At 33.1% G+C, this 20,974-nt stretch overlaps 9 protein-coding genes and 1 non-coding gene across 10 annotated transcripts; 3 read left to right on the top strand and 7 right to left on the bottom strand.

Annotated features, from left to right (window-relative positions):
• Window positions 1-1,410: 1,410 nt before the first annotated feature.
• NAEGRDRAFT_69235 (uncharacterized protein) lies at window positions 1,411-4,067 on the bottom strand (the record flags this gene model as incomplete). The annotated part of the gene is made up of 4 exons (XM_002675568.1): window positions 1,411-2,243; window positions 2,286-2,402; window positions 2,443-2,647; window positions 2,676-4,067. 4 exons carry the CDS (start codon window positions 4,065-4,067, stop codon window positions 1,411-1,413), a joined length of 2,547 nt encoding a protein of 848 aa, XP_002675614.1.
• Window positions 4,068-4,358: 291 nt separating this feature from the next.
• NAEGRDRAFT_69236 (uncharacterized protein) lies at window positions 4,359-5,720 on the top strand (the record flags this gene model as incomplete). The annotated part of the gene is made up of 2 exons (XM_002675480.1): window positions 4,359-4,602; window positions 4,657-5,720. The coding sequence occupies 2 exons, from the start codon at window positions 4,359-4,361 to the stop codon at window positions 5,718-5,720; spliced, it is 1,308 nt and encodes a 435-aa protein (XP_002675526.1).
• A 154-nt stretch (window positions 5,721-5,874) lies between these two features.
• Window positions 5,875-6,423, bottom strand: NAEGRDRAFT_69237 (uncharacterized protein; the record flags this gene model as incomplete). The annotated part of the gene is made up of 1 exon (XM_002675569.1): window positions 5,875-6,423. The coding sequence occupies one exon, from the start codon at window positions 6,421-6,423 to the stop codon at window positions 5,875-5,877; it is 549 nt and encodes a 182-aa protein (XP_002675615.1).
• A 1,006-nt stretch (window positions 6,424-7,429) lies between these two features.
• NAEGRDRAFT_80252 (abc transporter aaa ATPase) lies at window positions 7,430-12,305 on the bottom strand (the record flags this gene model as incomplete). Its single annotated transcript, XM_002675570.1, has 5 exons — window positions 7,430-9,151; window positions 9,203-9,376; window positions 9,436-10,000; window positions 10,028-10,163; window positions 10,208-12,305. The coding sequence occupies 5 exons, from the start codon at window positions 12,303-12,305 to the stop codon at window positions 7,463-7,465; spliced, it is 4,662 nt and encodes a 1,553-aa protein (XP_002675616.1). The 3' UTR covers window positions 7,430-7,462.
• Window positions 12,306-12,742: 437 nt separating this feature from the next.
• Window positions 12,743-12,815, bottom strand: NAEGRDRAFT_t399. The gene has a single exon. It is a non-coding gene; the product is annotated as a tRNA-Lys (tRNA).
• Window positions 12,816-12,893: 78 nt separating this feature from the next.
• Window positions 12,894-14,009, bottom strand: NAEGRDRAFT_50191 (uncharacterized protein; the record flags this gene model as incomplete). Its single annotated transcript, XM_002675571.1, has 1 exon — window positions 12,894-14,009. The coding sequence occupies one exon, from the start codon at window positions 14,007-14,009 to the stop codon at window positions 12,894-12,896; it is 1,116 nt and encodes a 371-aa protein (XP_002675617.1).
• Window positions 14,010-14,092: 83 nt separating this feature from the next.
• Window positions 14,093-14,941, bottom strand: NAEGRDRAFT_69240 (uncharacterized protein; the record flags this gene model as incomplete). The annotated part of the gene is made up of 1 exon (XM_002675572.1): window positions 14,093-14,941. One exon carries the CDS (start codon window positions 14,939-14,941, stop codon window positions 14,093-14,095), a length of 849 nt encoding a protein of 282 aa, XP_002675618.1.
• A 686-nt stretch (window positions 14,942-15,627) lies between these two features.
• On the top strand, window positions 15,628-16,986 carry NAEGRDRAFT_69241 (uncharacterized protein; the record flags this gene model as incomplete). Its single annotated transcript, XM_002675481.1, has 1 exon — window positions 15,628-16,986. One exon carries the CDS (start codon window positions 15,628-15,630, stop codon window positions 16,984-16,986), a length of 1,359 nt encoding a protein of 452 aa, XP_002675527.1.
• Window positions 16,987-18,012: 1,026 nt separating this feature from the next.
• On the bottom strand, window positions 18,013-18,972 carry NAEGRDRAFT_50193 (uncharacterized protein; the record flags this gene model as incomplete). Its single annotated transcript, XM_002675573.1, has 1 exon — window positions 18,013-18,972. One exon carries the CDS (start codon window positions 18,970-18,972, stop codon window positions 18,013-18,015), a length of 960 nt encoding a protein of 319 aa, XP_002675619.1.
• A 166-nt stretch (window positions 18,973-19,138) lies between these two features.
• Window positions 19,139-20,862, top strand: NAEGRDRAFT_69243 (uncharacterized protein; the record flags this gene model as incomplete). The annotated part of the gene is made up of 3 exons (XM_002675482.1): window positions 19,139-19,351; window positions 19,423-19,961; window positions 20,322-20,862. 3 exons carry the CDS (start codon window positions 19,139-19,141, stop codon window positions 20,860-20,862), a joined length of 1,293 nt encoding a protein of 430 aa, XP_002675528.1.
• Window positions 20,863-20,974: the final 112 nt, after the last annotated feature.

Below are 20,974 nucleotides of genomic sequence, written 5' to 3' on the forward strand. Positions count from 1 at the left end.
CATCAGATGTGGGAAAACAATCCTCAAAGACAGTTGGGAATTGTTTGTAAATGTAGGAAAATCCGAGGTTGCTGATGAGTAGGGAAATATTTCTCATTCGAGGTCTTGGACCATCCAATAGGAAATCATTTAAAATTTCTCTTTCAGAAAAATCAAAATTATTGAGTTTGAAAAATAGTTTCCAATTCTCATAGACAAGCTCTGTAAACTCGACCAGTAAGTTTTGATAATCTATTACATCATGGGACGGTTTGTGTCTATCAGGGTGAAGATTGGAAGTAAAATAGAGGACGTGTTGGTGCAGACTCACAAATTGATTGTTGAAATTAACTTCTTTTTTCATAGAAGGACCAAGTTCTCCACATGCATAATTTCTCTCAAATAGAAAGAATATTCTTGTTCTCTCATTCATTCCTTTCAAAAGTTCAATAATTCTTTTCAGGGGTGATTGGTACATGCGTTCATGAATGGTAATTCTTGACCTATTTGAGATGAGTTTGTTGAATTCTTTTACTAGAGAAACAAACTCGTGGTGTTTGGTCTTTTCCAACTGTTTCTGGAATACCAACTTCCAATTTCTTTCCTTATTTGAGGATTTCTTAAATCGTTTAGAGTCGAACAGAATCGAATTGAACTTCTCATCCAAATAAATTTCATAGTATTCTGTTTCTGTATGAGAGATATTACAACTCTTGATATCAAGTAATGCCCTATAAATATTACTAAGGTTAATACTTGACTTGATATGTGAAACCATGAGTGCTGTATCAGAAAATTCGCTGTGTGAGGTCAACCAATATGGAAACAATTTGTTGAGCTCTCTAATTGCCCCAACAAATCTATAAAATAATTTAGAAGTCTTGTAATATGATTCTCCAATAGCAAGTTTTGTAAAATCCATATCCATCATTTCATAATCCAATTCACTCGCCCTCACTTCTTGAAATTTAATTTCCAATTTTTTCCTAGCCAACTCGGATAATCTCTCCAACACATTCCGAATAGAAAGAAATGTCATAGTTCTATAATATTCACTCTGATCAATCAATTCCCTCTTCAATTCAAAATAAGCAAAATCTGATATTCCCAACATGGTCATACAAACTCCTCTTCCAATCTCCAAGAAGGAACACACAACACAATCATCAATCGTCAAGAAGCACAAAATTTGATGGAAAATCTCGGAGGGAAGTTTAGAAAATTGATCATGAATTGGCTTTTCAAATTTGTTTTTTTTGAATAAATTGAAAGATGAGGAGTGAGATGATTCTTTAGAGATGCAATTGTTTGGTGTATTATTATTTGTGATGAAAGTGATATCTTTTCTCTTCTTTGAGTTGAGCATTTTTTTCTTTCGAATAATCCTGTGAAAGTTTTATTTAGCAGTATCAATTCTATTCGCTGTGTCTCCTAATTGATTTCAGGAATGCTATGGTATGATTTCTTCCTCCTGTATCTTAAAATTCCAATGACCAACAAGACAACACAAATAACTAACAGGATGCACAACACAACTCCACCACTCACAGCTCCAACAATTGCAGCGTAAGGTGTTCCACATTGAGCTCCTGAAAAACCATTTTCACAAGCACAAGTATTGTTGAGAACACAAATTCCATGATTACTGCAATTTGCAAATAAGCCATCACATGAAAATATAGAACAATTTAAAGAACCATTCCAACCTGGGTCACATGTGCATGAGTTATTGGAGGAACACATTCCGTGACCACTGCAATTATGGAGGCCATCACATGAAATGGCAGAACAAGTGCTGGTTCCTCTCCAACCTGATTCACAAGAACAAGTACTATTCGAAATGCAAGTGCCATGACCAGAGCAGTTTCTTTCACAAGAAAAGGTGCCACACATTGAATCTCCTTGCCATCCACTGTCACATTCACAAACACCTCGAATACAATCACCATGAAAATGACAAGTTTCCCTTAATCTGTCAATACAAGTTCCAGGATTTCCATTTGACAAAATTCTCAATCTTGATGAATCTGAGTAAATAAGATTACCATTGGATGTAATTGCCACTCCTGAGAGTTCACCCATCATCTCATCATTTCCAATGAGTGTTACAATTGTTTCATTACTAAATATTTTCCTTACAACCTTATTAAACGAATCTGCAATATAAACTTCACCAAATTTGTTGACTGCTATTGCCTTTGGATTATTAAGTCGTGCATAAATTGCTGGTCCATAATCTCCAGTATATCCAACTTTTCCATTTCCTATTGAAATCTTTAGAAATTTTGAAGAAATTTAAAACGTACCTGCAATTAAAACAAAACCCTCACTAGAAGAGTACTTGAAAATTTGATTTTCAAGAGTGCAAGCAATGTACAAATCGCAAGATGGTCCATAAATCAATTGTTGTGGCAAAAATTGTACTTTAAATGTTAAAAACGGTCAATAAAAAGGAAAACAAACCTTGATTTGGTGCTTGGATAATTGTTTGAATTGTAAAGTCATTGTAAACTCTTCTAACTCTATTATTCCATGTATCTGCAATATCAAATAGAAACTCGCCTTCCATGCATTTAGGCGGTAGAGCTAAACCCATAGGTCTATTCAACAAACAATGAGAAGCTGGTCCACCATCTCCACCAAACCCTTGCTTAATAATTGTTTCTACCTAAATGTTTACAATAATTAATACTTACAATTCCTGTACCTACTAGGGTGGTGATAATTCCATTTCTGTCAACCATTCTAATTCTATTATTATTGGTGTCAGCAATGATAATCTCTCCTCCTTTCAACACAATTACAGAACTGGGATTTGATAACAAACTTTGATTAGCTGGGATGTGGTCATGAGTGTACCCTAGCTGCTTGAAAACTCCAGCAACAATATTCATCAATCCAGAAGTAAGATTAACCTTCAATACTACTGAAGAAAATGCTGGAAAGTATACTTCATAATCATTAGAGAACCATATGGCACCAACCTCTTCCAAATAATAACTTGTTGCTTCCATTTTTGGTTGTAATTGGTAAGGAAGATGACCAGCAATAACCTGATCTTGTGTAACTGAGCTGGTTCCATGAACAGATAATAGTGCAATTTCTGTGTAGGGTTTTCTACAGTCAGTAAGATAATACACTTGACAATTCTCATTGCAAATCAGAGAAAAGAAACTCACTCCATTCTTGCTTGAATGTAATCTCTTAACAGGATAAGGTTCAGTATACATTAACAAATAACTGTCATCGTTGGCAATTAACATGTTATTTTCAATATATTCCACTTGAGTTGGTCTCATATTAACTGGTGCACCATTAATTGACAGTTTCTTTACATAACCATTCATATCTATTTGTAATATTCTTCTATTTCCAGTATCTGCCACTGTCATTAACCCATTAGGAGAAAAAGTGACACCTCTTGGATCATTTAGCTTACAATCTGTTGGAATATTTCCTAAACAATGGTCAATATTAACAACCTTATTATTTCCCATTACAATTGAGCAAATTGCAACATCTCTTACTTGTGTCAATTCTAATTTCCAAATGAAATTGGCATATGCATCAGCAATATAATAATCTGCATTAAACTTTGTCATTTGGACTCCCAAACCATACGTTTCATCTTTGGTTTTATATGTCAAAGTCAACTTTGAAATATAACCAGATGTCAAGTCCAAAACTCTGATGCAAAACTCATCCAAGATGTAAAGACAATTGGTTGATGCATTAAAATAGAGTCCTTGTGGTCTAATCAATCTAGTTTCAATAGCTAATGAGTCATCTGGACTGTCAACATCTCGTCCACATATTCCAGTGCCAGCAATCACTTCACTGTAATTGCCTTGAATTCTTCTGACAGTACACAAACTCACATCAGACACGAAAATAATAGGTTCAGCATTGGCATGTGTTTTCACCACATGTATTCCTCCATAACCAGCTTTCAAGGGAAAATCAAAGGAATGGAAAGAGTTTCCAATACTTCCACCAACTGTTGCAATGGTTTCATGACATTCAATATTAACACGCAGAATGAAAAGGATTAACAAAAAGTAGCAAACTAATACTTGTGAAAGATACATGTCAATTTGATTTTTTTAATTTAAACTATTCGAAAGTTGCAGAAATGATAACACTGCAAAATTAGCAGGTGTTTCTGTAGAAACTCCGCTTTCCAAAAGAAATGAGACTGTTCCACATTCCATCACATGTAGGATTCGTACTAAACATTTGAATGAGCCTGCAAAATTGTATTTGAATATTAACCTAATAGAATCGAATAAGATTTTTAATATTTAAAACAATTAATAAATTTGAAATTAAAGAACTGTTATGAACTAGGTTGTGGTTGACCACAATTTTGATCAAAAAAAATGGTTTCTGATAGTGAAGACGAATCATACAATGACGATTTTTTCTTTGATGATTCATTCATGAATGAAGAAGCAGAAGAAGAAACAATAATTAATAATAGCGAAGAAACAATCATTAACAGCGAAGAATTAATTTCCCTATTGTTCTACACTAAACATAATTTACCTACTTCTCGTAGTGGTTCCTTGCTGTTGGGATCAGAGAATGTCATGACACATTCGACAATATTATTCACGTATGGAGGTTAGTTTCGAATATTATTTTTCTCCAAAAAGAGAAATTAATTGGAAATTCTAGGAGAGCATATTCCAAGTAGAATTGAAAATGAGAATATTTACATTTTGAAATTATCAAATCTGATCAATCAATTATCTATTTCATCATTAAATTATGAAACTAATCGAGTGGAATTAATTTGGGAGGAAATAATTCCAAATAGTGAAAAAAAACCAATTGGAAGAAAACATCCATGTCTTTCCTATGATAAATCTAATCAATTAGTTTACTTATTTGGTGGATATGAGAATGGAAATTATTTGAATGACTTGTGGGTATTTGAATTGAAAAGTAAAAAATGGTCAATGATTGAAACATTTGGAGAAATTCCAGTGGGAAGATGTGGAGGTGTTGCCAAGTTTTATTCGAATGGAATGTTTTATGTGTTTGGAGGGTATAATCATAAGGAAAGAACGAACGCCCTTTTTGAACTGGATCTCAAGACAAGAGAATGGAAACAAGTGAATTATTCAGAAACAATTCCAATCATGACACCAATTAGTGAACTTTCGTATATTTCAGATAACGTACTCACAGTATTGAAAGTGGATATTTTACAAGCAAATATGTTTAAATTTAGTTTCAATACTAGACAGTGGATTATCAAAAGATATAGACAATTTCCTACTTCAGATACAATATGCTTGTGCTGGAGAGAATCTCAAAAATCCAGCAACGTTGGAGAAAGTGTCTTTGCACTATTTCAGGAATCTGGAATTTTTGATAGCAAAAAGGATAAATTTGTGCAAGGTACTGTACAAGTTATAGTTGAGTTTGATGGAGAGAAGGATAAACTCATTCTTCATAAGCTCCCGAAACGACTTGTTGAGAAACCATTTGAGGGGACATTTATGTTTGAACTCAATATGTTGTGTTGGGTCTGGATGGATCATTATATTACAGTACAACCAGTGAGAAGACCATTAAGAAGGTTGACAAACAAGGTGCAATTTCGATCATTGTTTGTGCTTGGTCCTGACGAATTGTGCTTGTTAAGAGTGAGAGGTAAATCGAAAACTGAATATTTCTTTAATAATTTGAAAGGAAGTACGAAATTTTCAGATTTACTAATCAAAGTTCAATAATTTTCATACATTTTGAAAATCGTTAGTGTTATTTCAAACTGTTGTTGTTAATTTCCCTAAGCAGGAAATTTGGGCTTGGATATTGGAAATATCTATCATCATCATCATCATCGAATAGACAGTCCTGTTTTAATCCGTGTAACAATTGAGAGTTTTATTGATTTGGAGCAGTATAGGCCACATAGCTAACAGTTGATGTTTTATCCACAGTATCCACAACAGTTGATGCAGAAGCATTCGATTCAATAGTTGAACTAACATTCCTCAGAGGTGCTCCTGTGCCATCAAACAGTGCACCATTAGCACTCTTCAGAAATGAAAGTGATCCAATCAATGAAATAATCCAAACCACACCCAAAATCAAAGCAAATATAAATGCAAAGGTTGGATCCAAATAGGTGAACGTGTTAACCATTGTTGTGGTCACGCTCGTTGTGCTGGACATGATGGATTTCAACTTGTAGGGCAGAACTGTCTGATAGAATTCCCATAACGAAAATTCGATGGCGCCCTGAGTGGAAACAATGAATAAAATTGTTGGAATTAGGAAGAGTGTGCAACCAGAGTGGAGAAAGGAAGTTGTCTTTGCCTTGTCTTTGAGAGAGGCAATTTCAAAACCAACTAACAAGCCGAAAGTGCCTAAAATTATTAGAAACATATCGGCGAGTACTAGAAATACATTGTGGGTGGCATAAACTGCCATTGCATATGCGTACCATGGATAGAGTGTGGCCAAATGGTAGACGATCATTAGTAACCCTATTAATATTTGGAAAATACTCGAAACTTTGAGGACAAGCATTTCGACTCTCTTTTTTAGTATTGGAAACTCGATAGTGTGCTGGTTGAAGAGAAGCACATGGTCGGGAAAATGGAATGAAAATTAAAGTGGTTTGATGTTCTCAATGGTTGTTCGCTAATGTTGTTTTTTAAGCCGAAAGAATTCGAAATCAGTTCTAATAGAAGTTTTTTTTAGAGTTCGCCTTTCAGGTGTATTTCTTAGTGAGTATTGTCCCCAACTGAGTCCTTTTCGACATGATTCACCTGTAACTGCTTATTAGAAACAGTAACACTAAAAAAATGGCCAATCTGCGTCCTCTATTCTTTGTTTCGAATGTTTTTCTCATACTGTTGGGTGTTTCATCTTTCTGTGCTCACTTTGCATTGATGATTTCTTGGTTTATGACAAACAGTTACTCTGGCCTCTATAATGTGAGGACATACTCAATCTCGGATCTGTTTCTTCTCTTTTCTGATATGTTTCTAATAACTGTTGGCTTTGTAGGCATGCTCCTTTTTATTTCACCATCTTTCATGTCTGATTCGAAACTCAAAATCTTACAATACTTTCATTGCCTTGCCTCAATCTTTGGAGTATTCGGTGTGCTGTTCACCTTTCTAATAACTTGGACCCATCAATTTGCTCTCTCTGTACTCTTCCAAGAGGTATTATACTCGGTGAGTGAGAGGGATATCATGTCCTTCCTCAATCCATCAGTGAATGCTTTGATATTTATATTGTTGGGTGTAGAATATTTGCTGTGCTCAATTTCTTCCTTCATTGTTTGTAAAGACAAGTATCCTAGCTTGTTTTAATCAGTCATTACTAAATAAATTCAAATAACTAAGGAATAGGATCGTTAATAAAGGAAATTGATACAAAACAACCAAAAGCATAACTTTAGGTTAAAAGGAATATTATAATTTTTCTATTTAATCTATTTTTGATTTTATTATTGAGATTAATTTGTAGTGAGAGAGTCTGAAGATTCTGAAGGATTCAAACTACCACTGTCATATGATTTCCTAGCCAATCTTCTATTCTCTCTCCATTTGGCAAGAGTTTTGGCAAGATATCTGAATTTTTCAAGTACAAAGTTTTGAGAGGAAAAGTAAACCAATTTGAATAAACTTGATGGTTTAACACAAACCATGGCAATGAATGCAAGAATTCTAAATAAGAAACCAAACGCCAACAAGACTAATGGATTAGTATCAATATTATCCCAATTATATCCCATATTCTTCAAACTTGTATTCAAGTCATATAAATGTTTGTAGGATAGAATTTCATTGAGATAGATTGTTTCATGACTATATTTCAAATAGGAAACATCTGGGAAGTATTTGATTGGGAAATACATGTCCCTCAATGTTGGTAATGGTGTAGTCATACCACTGAAAATATTAATAATGAAAACAATCACTACTGTTGTCAATTGTGCATTACTTGGATTCACTAAAATACTCACTAAATATCCTAAACCAAATGAAACCCAATAATTCAATAATAAAGCATAATAATAATCCAATACTGATGCAGTTGGTGCAACAGTTGTGTAGAAAATGGTCAAGAATACAAATGGAGCCAACAAGTTAATAAATAAATTAGAAATATCCTTTGCCCAATAATAAGCAAAAGTTCCCAATCCAGATTGACTTTCACGATAGAACACCAAATATTCCTTTCCAAATACTTTCAATGCAGCCATACTTCCCATCAAAGCCATAGCCAGTGACATTAGTCCAGCAAATGAAGCAACTGGATCATCAATTGGTTGTTTACATACATCTGCTAATTCTCCTGGACATTGTGAATAGACATTCTTTGGTAATGGTCCAATGTAAACCTTATTATGGAATAGTAATGAAAGGAATGAAGCACAAATGAAAATCAATCCAAAATCTAGAGCTATACTTTGTAAACTTCTCAATTGTTGAACAAAACTTCTCTTTAAACACATTAAGAATTGCATTATATAATTCAATTGAGGATCTTCATAGACAGCCTTATTATTTCTCTTTGGAATTTGATATCCGAAACCTCCATCTAAAATGGATGTACTCCGTCTCTTACTATTATCATATTTCTGCTTGTGCTCTTCCCAATGTGAAGGTAACTCTTTAGGATCAATATTATTCTCTAACCCAGCTGAAATATCCATCAAATAATCAGCAAAATTAATTCCCTCAGATTTTTCACATTTAAATTCCTCTTTGAAATATTCCTCAACTCTATTCACAGGTCCTAAATATATTGTTCTTCCTCCCTTTCCAAGAAGTAATAAATTATCGAACATTTTAAATATTTCATATCTAGGTTGATGGATGACAGTGATAACATTAATACCAGTTGAGGCAATGGTTTGTAAAACTTCACAAACTTCCTTAGAGCTTGCACTATCCAATCCAGATGTAGGTTCGTCCAACAACAATACTACAGGTGATGCAACTAACTCCATTCCAACATTAACCCTCTTTCTTTGACCTCCTGAAATACCACGATTTTCCTGATCTCCAATAATGGAGTGTCTGATATCTTCCAATCTTAATACTTTCAAAACATCATTCACAATGGCTTCTATTTCTGCTTTACTCTTTCTTTTATCTAATCTAGTTCTAGCCGAAAAGTATAATGTTTCTTCAACAGTCTTTGTGAATTACCAATGTTAATTGTCAATTTTTATATCAAATAAACTTACCATGGTTGTTAACATGATATCTTCTTGTGGCACGAAACCTATTCTTCTATTATATTTAGATAATGGTTCTTCTACACCATTTATATAAATACTACCAACAGTAGTTCCATAATAAGCTCTATTAGCGAGTGTTGTAATGAATGTACTTTTACCACAACCTGATAAGCCCATTACCTATAAATATACCAAAATAAGTTGTTATCAGTTTCTAATAATAAATATTCGAAACTTACAGCAGTCAGTTGACCATGTTCAATTTTACCAGTCACGCCATCAAGTACTTTCTTACCAGAACCTCTCAAAATTAAACCCAAATCTTTAAATTCAATATCAACAGTAAAATCATCGTTAATAAAACTTCTAGTGGCCATATGTGTGTCATTTCTCTTCTTTGCCTTTTTAAGCAAATATCCTGAATGATAAACCTTATTCTTTAAAGATTTCAAATATAAAGCATGAAGGAATTTGTACGTAATTCCAATTGCAAATAGTGAAATAATAAATAACACAAATAAAACAATTCCTCCAGCTGTCATTGTATCAGCACTTGATCCTTCTGGACATTGAGACAAAAACCATGAACATGATCTTGGTACTATAGAACCAGGAGTACAATAATAACCTGATGGGCATATTATCTTTCGAGATGGATCTGGACAATAATGACCTTTTGGACATAGCTCATAAGTCATGGATCCATTTGGACAAAATTGTTGTGGATCACATTTGGCTACTGTGTGAGGTGTTTCACAATAGTTTCCAGCTGGACATGGTCTGATAGAATTGTTAACATCCTTTCTATTACAGTAGTATAAAAATACTTACTTATTGTCAACTGTTCCAATAGGACAATAATCCATTGATTTGTTTGAAAATTTACATGGAATTGGTTCAATCACTGATGCATTTGGACAATAAGTATCAGCAGGACATCTAATATCAGCATATTCATGTCTCTTGTCTATTATCCATAATTAGAATACATATCATTTCAAAAAAACATACCTTCTTCAAATGCAAATCTGCCCAAATTACAATAATCTCCATTTTTACATTCCTTCAAATCTCTATCACTGGTATAATATTTAATATTCATATAATAACTAGGCGGAGCTAAAATTGGTTCAGTTTGAGTTGTATTGCAATAAGCAGAGTTTGGACATTGCTGAACTCTTGACTGTCCTTCATTAAAACAAGTATAAGTTCCAGTTTTCGAATAACTGAAACAGGGGTTAGGTTTAACTCCATAATCACATATTAAACCACTTGGACATGGAACTTTCAATCCATGAATGCAATAACTCCCAGATGGACAACGTTGCATTAAGAATCCTTTCGAATACAGTCCATCATTAATGTCAGATGTAATACTTCTCTTTTTGATATTATAACAACTAGTACCAGGATTACAAGTGTTGGCATAATAAATAAATTTGTTATCATCAAATGAGGTTGGTGGATTTGCCTTACAAATATCTGAGAAGGGTTTAAGGAAAATATTATCAGGATCTTTTTCTAATTTTTTACACACTTCTACATAGCGATTATATGAGGAAATATCTAAAATACTACGACTGGTTGTCACTAACAAATGTTGGTTGTTCTCTGAATGGTCCAAATATAGTATTGGACTTGGAAATTTCAAATTGTTAATCTTTTTCAAATTGAAATAACCCGTTCCTCCATTATCTTGTACAAATGCTAATGAAATTATATCAATATTAGTATTCTTTGTAGTGATGAATAGAGATTCTTGCCAATAATTTTGAAAGAATGTATAAAGATCATCATTTTCTGTTGTTTTTGTAAATATTTCAGTTTCAGTTTCTACATTGTAAATAAAGTAACCATTATCATCGTAGTATTTTTCACTATTTGCTGAATCGGACTGACCAATATCAGTAAATCTAACAGAAACACTTTCAATTGGACCTGAAACATCAATGGCCTTCTCATTGGCAATGTAACATTTTCCATATTTGTAATATTGAATTACCGTGCAAGGGAAATTATTATTTCTGGAAGCAGTATTTGTAATTACTGAATTATTGGATGAATAATCAGCAAATTCAGCAACATGATGAACTAGTAATATGTTTTGATTCTCATATCCAATTGCAATATAAATATTTTGAGAAGTTGGAAACGTATAATTTTGAAAATCAATAAATGGCTTTCTAATAGTTTCTGGTATTAAAGTAGCAAATGAAATTGTTTTTGAATAGCTCATATAGAATGTATTCAACCGATCTTCCTTATTAAAGTCAATTGGTTCAGTAGAATTATTTTCACTAAATTCATAAACTCTCACCTGATGTGGGGAATATAAGGTAACTAACATTCTTCCTGATGAATATCCATTAGTTATGAATAATTCTTGATCTATTCTCATTGGTGAATCATTTTTAATATCAATCATTTGGGTTGATAATTCAAATTTCAATTCGGAATTAGATTTCAATAACCATTCATAAGCTTGATATTTTGAAATTTCATTAAATTTTAAAATGTAATCTGATGGATTCTTTACATTTCTATGCAATGTTACAATGTAATTCTTTAAATTCTTTACATTTCTATATAATTTGAATTGTTTCAATTCGAATCCATCAATTCTACTGGTAACCATAAATAGTAAATTCTTGTCAAGAAAAACCTTTAAAGTGTAATTAATATCTATAATTGCAAATATGTTATCATTCTTAACCTGATTCCACGAATTTAATCCATCAAAATGTGTAATATTTGGATCTTTCATTGATTTTAACAATGTGTAGATGCTTGCAGAACCAGTTGTTTGATCATTCGAGGTAACAGTTAAACCACCATCTTGAAATGCTTTAACAATAGTTAATACTTTCGATTTGGATCCAGAAAATGTTTTAACACCAATCAATGCAACACATTCACTTCCTCTACATTGATAATTAACATCATAATTGAATAAAGAATCGATGGATGGTGACGATTCCAACTGAGAATAACTTGTGGAGAATACATTTGAAATTGGACACCAATTAGTTCCCAATTTTTGTGATCGGAAACTGTAGGCACAAATATCCTTCAATGAAACTCCTCTAAATAATCCATTCACACCACTCATCATGTGATGTTGTCCAATAATTATTATCATGCATAATAATAATACTTGATAACAATTTAAAATTGATGATGAAACAATTCTTTTTCTATTAATGGTATGGATAGCACTGTTGTTGTTGCTGCCGCTTAGGTAGCAGCATGTGAACTGCATGGTGGTACTGGTAAATTTTTTTTTAATATGATGTGTAAATGTCAAGTTTTATGTGTAATAATGTACTGGAAATTCGAGATGGAAAGTCTTTGGAAACAGATTAAATTGTGTTATTACATGGATATTAGAAGATTAATAGACGCTTCTTAGATTTATTAATGCTCTTAATAGTAATCAGATGTTATATGTATTTCAGCTCTAGATATGGATTTGGAGAAGCAGATGTGAAGCTTGTTTAAGTGTAGAATCAAAAAGAGAATGTAAAATGTTTGAAAATAAAAAGGAAACGCCCACCGTGGGGGTCGAACCCACGACCACAAGGTTAAGAGCCTTGCGCTCTACCGACTGAGCTAGACGGGCTACACACAAATTATATTTCTTCAAAAAAATAGACAACAATTTTAAGTTAAATCATTGTACGTTTTATTGGCTTAAAACTTAAAAGAAAGGTAAGAAGCGTTCGTCACTGTTTTGCATAAATTTAAACTTGTTAGTCCCAAAAGAACATTGAAGAAACCCATAAATAGTCAAATTCTTGAAAGATTCTAAATGCTCCTTCTTACAACCAAGTTCCATTAGGTATTCATCACAATTTTCATCATCCATAAGGAGAGACTGAAGGGCTTCGAAACTGCCATAATTTGAAATGCAATTCACTTTTTTGAAATCATCAATACTATTTGAGATAGTAGTAATACCATCAAAGCATGAAAAAGTTTCAACAGGATCATTAGTTTCGTAATCATGTTTGTAAGAAGATTCAATAGTGAGTGGAAATCCTGAGCTAGTAAAAATAATGATTTTGAGTGTTGTACACATTTCACCATTTCTATCAAGTGTATCTCCCTCAAGGATGAAGAAATCTTTGATAGAACCTTCCAAAAATTTGGTGACCTTTCCATCTATAGGAATGGAATTTGGTACCAGTTCTCGTAATTTTTCTGAAAGAAATTGGCAACCACTCTTCAGATAATTATTGAACTCTTTGTGCAATATATTGTCGACTTCAAATTTCATTAACAACCTTAGCCAATTTTTAAAATTCAAATCTGGCTCCATTCCTCTCTCATATTTCAGCCCTTCTGAAATTGAGTGTTTCGCTCCTTCAACACCATAATACATTGATAATATAGCAAACATTATCATTATTTCATTCACAGTTTTTGGTATTCTTTCAAGAATTGCAAAGTGTTTCTCCTTATATCTAGGTGGAAGCAAATAGTGTTCCACCTCATCTGATGATTCATCGGTATCATTCTCTCCATCTTCTTCAAGTGAATCGAATTCATCCTCAACATGTGAATTTTTAACCTCTTCTTGTTCTTCAATTTCCGATTCGTTAATATAATATAGGTCTTTTACAATCTCCTCCAAAGAATTAAACTCCTTTTCAGATAACCTTAAATTTCTAATAAGAAAAAACTTGGCAAATTTCTCAGAGTTAAAAACCTCCTTAAATGTTTTAGAAATCAAGTAAGGTCTCACTGTTGGCCACTCGTAAAAATCCAAATATTCCATCACATGATGACAAATAACAATATCAAAGATACTCATTTTTTTAAAACATTCAGTGGTAGGGGTATTTTTTTATTAAGGGAAATGATGTGAGAAAAGTCAAGGAATACGTACTAATGGTATTAATCATATTCATCATCTTCACTCTCAGAATTAGCATCGGATAGATATTGTAATTCAACATCTTCAAGAGGATGAATGACCTTAATAGTTTCCTTGTGTTTTTCAAAACATGTTAATAATTCTTCTTCACCCTTAATCCCCTTCTCTTTGTATTCGCCTGCATAAAAGAATGGCAAGGAATAATAATGAAGACCTACAAGTTTAAATTGGTTCATAGCAAATGCACATTCCATAAATCCATAGATGACAAGGCTTCTAATGAAAGCTAAAGTGTTCCCTTCAAAACCAAGATTTATAAAGTGTTCATCAGGATTCTCCAAGAACAATAAAGATTCTACAAGTGCCCAATGATCATGGTGGTTGTTATATATAATACTTCCATAATCAATTGTGGAATGTTGATATAATGGAACTCTGTACGAGAACATTACCTGATAACTTTGTCTTTTAAACTCAAACATTACTTGAAGAACAAGTGGAAAACCACATGGTGTAAAGACAACTACTCTAATGTAATCGGGAGTGCCTCCACTTTTGTCAATAGCACTTGAAATAAGGAAAAGATCCTTGATGCTGTCTCCCAAAAATTTGGTGCTTTTGCCATTGACTGACTGTTTCACTGACAGTAGTTCCTCAAGTCTACTTGTCAGAAATTTACTTCCATTCTTCAAATAATGATGGAATTTTCCTACAAGGAAATTGTCCACTCTTAATCTGACCACTAATTTTTGACATTCTTTAAGAATATCTACTTGATCTGTTCCTCTTTTGAATGAATTATTAATCAGGTTATTAAGGCTAGACTTTGTTTTTTCAGTTCCATACACCAACCAAAGCCTCACATACATTATCATAATCTCATTCAAGGATTTAGGAACCTCATCAAGATAAGACAGTATTTCAATACCATTCTTCCTCCTGTATTCATTAATAAATTGAGAATATTTAAACCCGAAGTTAACCAAGTGTTCAAACTGTTTGGTTGTTATTTTTAAATAATTAAGAAGAAAAAACTTGGCAAATTCCTCTGATCGATAAACTTTTAGAAAGGTTCTTGAAATAAGGAAGGGTCTTACCATCAGCCACTCTTTAAAATCGACAAACTTCATCACATGATGACAAATTAAGGGAGACAAGAAGATACTCATTTTTTTCTCCACGTAAAAATAGTAAGGTATGTGAATCCTCCAAAAAAAACTAATTTAAAATAAACAACAAAGCTTTCCACGTTTAATAGCATGTTATTCTGCTCTCTGAGAAGTCTAAGAAAAAGATAATAGCCCACGAAATATTATCTATCACGATTTCTCACTGTATATACACTTGTCTGTGCAGTGATTACAGTGGTTACAGTGGTAGCCACAAGACATTACCAATAAAAATGGCGATACATCAAACAAGAGAAGGGCTCATTTCTTTCGTTGTGAGTTGTCTCATGTTGATGGTATTTATTGGTTCTGCAAGCTGTTCAATTCATCTTGCATCAAAACGAACAGATAATCAAGCCGACATGTTAAAGAGACAATTAAACAAGATGGCCAATACATGTGTGATTGGTCTCAAAGGAGTAGATTGCACCAATTCTGATGGATCAATAGTTAAGGCGTCAGATCTACAAATGGAGTCGTTGATTTTAGCTGGATTGGGATATGATCACGCAACACATACCATAAAACCACAAGTTTTGAAATCAACCAATTTCCAAAAAGTGGAACCAATTAGAGAAACCAACACTGTAAATACTCTCTCCAATGCTCAACAGTTATATAGCATGATTTATCCTAATCATGATGGTTCTTCAAAGGTATATAATGGTTTATACTCTCACAATGAGGGTGTTGATTTAATATTCTCAAAATACTTTCAGGGAGAATTTACTGTTTACAATTCTCAGAAACAATTTGTTTCTCATCATGTTGAGAGTGAGGGAACAAGTATTGTAAGCGGATTTGAGAAGATTATTGAATTTCTTCCTGGGCAATATGATGCAGATCTTTACAATTTGGTCTTGTCATACTTTGGAGATTCTGTATTGACATCTGTTGATTATGGTGGAGTAGTTGATTTAACTAGCTCAGTTCGTTCGTGTTTCTCTGACGGAAGAATTCAACAATTTGTCCAATCTGAACTTTCTGATATTGTTGGACAAGCTGCTGAATCCATGCCTGACTCATATGCAAGATATCACAAAGTTTCTCAAATGGATATTGTTGGAGGTAATCCAGAAATTTCAGACATTAGACAACGTATTCCAACTTTCAGTGCCAATCCTGTTCCTATCTTTTTCACAACCATACCAATTTGGCAAGCATTTCCAGCAGGAAGCAAGAGAGAAAATATGAAATATGCCTATGATAAATTCATGGCACGTCGTTCCTCAATTATTTCTGACATGGTCAATAGAATGAATACTCTTCAACAACAAGAATCTCAACAAGCAATTCAATTCAAGTCTTTTGGAAGAAATAGAAATGGAATTCTTGTTGACATTGGAACAGTAAATTTAGGACTAGGACAAAAAGCTGTTATTTCAGCACCAAGATGTTTCTTTCAAACCACAATAACTGAACTACCTGCATCTGCAAGTATCAATCTAGTTAGAAATGGTGATCAAACGTTCCAATTCAATGCACTTTGCAGTGCTAGAAATGGATTTGGACAAACTATAGTAGATCAACAAAATTCACAACTAGGAAAAGGATCATGTGTGAGTGTTGGATTGCCAGTTCCACAAGAACAAACTGTCGTCGTTGGAAGCAAAAATCAATGGGGAAAGGTTCTTGTTGGATGGAAATATCCTGACATTACTGAGGTTATTGTTTGTGGTGGGTGCCAAGCTTTTATTTCTGGAGATGGCAGAGGAATTTCATGTCATTGTCCATTTGTCCAATAGTTTAATTGTAGCTTTTCTTTATCCTCTTCCAATAAATGAGTCCACTGAATCAATAATATAGAGTAGCTCTATCAAACTCAAAAAAGTGAATATTGGTATTCAAGACATATTTTTCCAAATTAGAACTGGTTGTGAAGGCCGGATCGTTTCTATATCTTCTGTATCTAATTAGTGTTTCTTTCTTGAAGACATTCTCTGGTCTAAAGTTGGTAAATACAGCTACTTTACAATCCAAACATTCGAGCCTGAATGTAAAAGGATGTGAACTTATTTCACTTATTTCACAATGGTTGTGTGCACATTCCCTAACTTTAGTTCTCATATTTTGGGTAGATTTACCTCTAATCTTTTCAATTAAAAACTTTCGTACATGTTGCTTCATGGCGTCTGATTCTGATTTTTTGTCCTCAATTTGCTGTTCAATTGTCATATAAATCTTTCCATACATTCTCTTATATTTAGAGTCTGGCACTTGTGTGATTGTATGTTTGATTGATTCCAATTTTTGAGAAGTAAATTTGCTTGTCAAGTATTCCTGTATCAAATAAACAAAAACTCCAGTATTATCAATATTTTTCACAATATCACCCACAACTTTCTTGTCAATCTCGTTTTTTGTAAAGAAATCTCTTTTCAATATTTCTCCATAACAATTATAGGAATGAACCAAACCATAGGTGAATTTATTCACCAGAGAACATCTCAATAAATCTCTCAAAGGAAGTAACTCCAATACAATAAACCACAGGTATTCAATATCATAAATAATTTCAAAAAGTGCTCGTCGGGTTCTAATCTTTTTTGTTTTAGTTTCCCCCGATCGGAAGAGAAGGGATTGTTTTCTAAAATTGCTAGTGATTATTTTCTGTTTTTCATAATCATCTACCAAAGAATCATCGTCCAATAAATCGAATTGATTTCGAGACATTTTTTAAAGTGAGGTGCACTTCTGAAATGTTACAACGAATTTTGGTTCATCATAGAACATTCTATCCATGCAAGATAGCCAAATTGCTCGGAGCCCATCTATTTATCACCAAGGCTTGAGCCATTGATTACCTCATCAAAACTCTTTTCTAAAACCTCCACATTATTACCTTCTCCAATCAATTTTACAACTTTTGAATTGGAGGTATTATTATTTGATTCACTAGATTCCACTACTCTGTGCATGACACCATCCATAAAAATGGAATTTGATTTAGAGGTACTATCTTTCTGATTACTTCTTTGTCTAAAACCAAATGGTTGATTCATAGCTACAAAATAGATTGCAGCTGAGCAAGCACCTAGCCATAATTCCCATTCTGCAACAGCTCTTGGTAATCGGTAGAAGAATAGTGAAATAATATATCTTATCTTTTCCAAATAAAAGATCCAATTATTAGAGCTAGATGGTTGGGGAATGAATCTTGTTAAAGTGTTATCATCCTCATTTGAGAAAATTCTTGGAAGACCAGCTTCTCTTCCAGTCAATGATTGAGTTCTATATTGTACAAATCCATTTGATTGAGTTGTGGATGCAGTAGACTTTTTCTTTTTAGTATTAGTTGGTTTAGTTTCTATAGTATAGCTTGGACTAATTCTCCACTGAGGTTCGAATCTAATACTATCCTTGCTGGCCTGTTTTGATTTTACTAAATATTGGTAGTAAGAAGTAGTATCATTCAAATAGGGTTCCAAATTTTCCATCCATACAGTTTCCTTTGTTTTTTCCACTTGTCTAGAAACCAAATCTGAAATGTAATTACTTTTCGATTTTTTGTTTGGATTTGTAGTAACCTTCCTTCCCCGAATAATATAATACCACACAATAGCACTCAAACCTCCACCACCAACAATCAACATCCACAAAAATTGTTTCCTTCTTCTTTTCCGATTTTCTTCATTTTCCTCTTCATCAAATGTCCAATATTTTGATTTAATTTTCTTGAAAATATTATTTAATTCCTCTGTTATCTTTTTAATTGTACTCTCCATCGTCATTGCTAGTATAGAAATGAATTCATCATCAATTTTATGCTCTTAATATTTTTTCTTTTTTTAATTTCTGGTTTTAAAACATAGCACATCAGTCAAGTGCTTTTCCTATATTGTCATTAGTAACAATTTAGATGTTTGAGCTACAATTATTTTTATTTAATTCTAAAAAATGCAACAAGAGCAAAACAATTTATCACACAAAAATCAAGTTTCGGAAACTTTTAATAATTCATTGGTTGATGAGGATGGTAGTGTTGTGGATTTATCGTTTTTGGATAGGCCTTTGAAGTCAAAAATGATTTTTAGTAGAGCCAATGACACATTTTCCTATTATAAAACAATTGAACAATGCAGAGGAGACGGAATTAAAGCATTAATGGATGTAGGTTTGGAAATTATAGGAGTGAATATTAATAATCAAAAACTATTACAATAATTATTATATTTTAATAGCCAAAAGTTAAAAACTTGTTACAAATTTTGACAACACCAAATTCAAGAGTAAAACTCAATGGAGGGTTGGACTTTAAAATATGTACCAAGGATCAACTCTTTCCACAAGAATTCAAAAAATTTCAAATTGGAGGATATTATTCACCAACCAGTCAGCATATTGTCATTTGTTGTGACAGAATGGCAAATCCTGCTGCATTAAAGGAGACAATAGCTCATGAAATGGTTCATGTATATGATTTGGCTAGATTTGGAGATTTAGAAGACTGTAACATTAGAGCATGTTCTGAAATAAGAGCTTACAACATGACTGGCACTTGTGATGACGCAAAAAATCAACAGAAATATGATTACTCAAGAGAGGAATGTGCCAAATATCATGCACTACTTTCTACTATTCCAATGTGTGGCCAAATTCAAGGTAGAGTCTCACTAGAGCAAGTTTTTTATTCGTGCTTTCATGACCATACACCTTTTGATATGAATACACCTGCATCCAATCCAATTCGATCCACCACAGTAAGAAGACCTCCTAATAGGTTTTAGAATTCAGTGGCTACATATGTTATTTATTTGGAAACCAAGTAATACTTGATATCCATTGTAAACTCTATCAAGCTCAAAAAAATGCCTGCACAACGAGCTTCTTCTCCTCCGTCTGCTATTTCTGCAGAAAGAAGAAGTAAACCCAATCGGAATGTGTCTCCATCGCCTTCAATCAACATTAAAAGTGGAGTTGAACAATCACCAACCAAAATTTATTCACCATCAAATGTTACACCATCAAGTAATGATGTTGGAAGGAGGACTTTATTTTTGAATCCATTTCATAAGAGAGATGATGACGATTCGGATACATATTCAATTCCTGATGAATTTACCAACATTATTTTAAATAGCTTTGGTTCAAATAATAATCAAACAGCTCAAGTGGATGTAGTGATTCCGGAGGAAAAGACAAGCACAAAGAGAGAGCTCTCAAGGAGAAGTTCTAGAAAACAAGTTAATTATAATGAACAAAACTCAGATGATGAAGAAGATGTAGAAAAACCAAAAAGAGGATCTAAAAGGAAAAAGAAAAAGATTGCTAAACAGGAAAATTCAGACTCGGAATCAATGTATGTTGATGATGATGAAGGAGGAGTACCTACTTGTGTCAGAGTTTCACAATTACCTAAAATTTTGGAAACTTTAATGGCTAGCATTCCTCCAAATGTCACACTTGATAGTTATGGTATCCAAACCATGTTATTGAATTGTGCTATGGATACAGAGAATTTTACTAGTGAGGAACTATTGACAAAATTCTGTCAAAAAGTCATTAACAAACATACTGAGTTTAGGATCAAAGGACTAAAGTCTTGGCAGAGTGATGACTTGCCAAACATTGAAAAAACTGAAGTTAAATCTGAAAAAGAGGAAGAAAATGATGACGAATGATTATGCACATTGCCTTAATATTCTCCTTAAAGATAATCAGAAAGACTCGGTTGACATTTCTTGTGTGAAACCAAGGAACAAGGTTACAATGTAAAATATTGCCTATTGTTAC

The sequence above is a fragment of the Naegleria gruberi genome (genome assembly GCF_000004985.1).
Source record: "Naegleria gruberi genomic scaffold NAEGRscaffold_33, whole genome shotgun sequence".
In the NCBI taxonomy this organism is placed as follows: Eukaryota; Heterolobosea; class Eutetramitea; order Acrasida; family Naegleriidae; genus Naegleria; species Naegleria gruberi.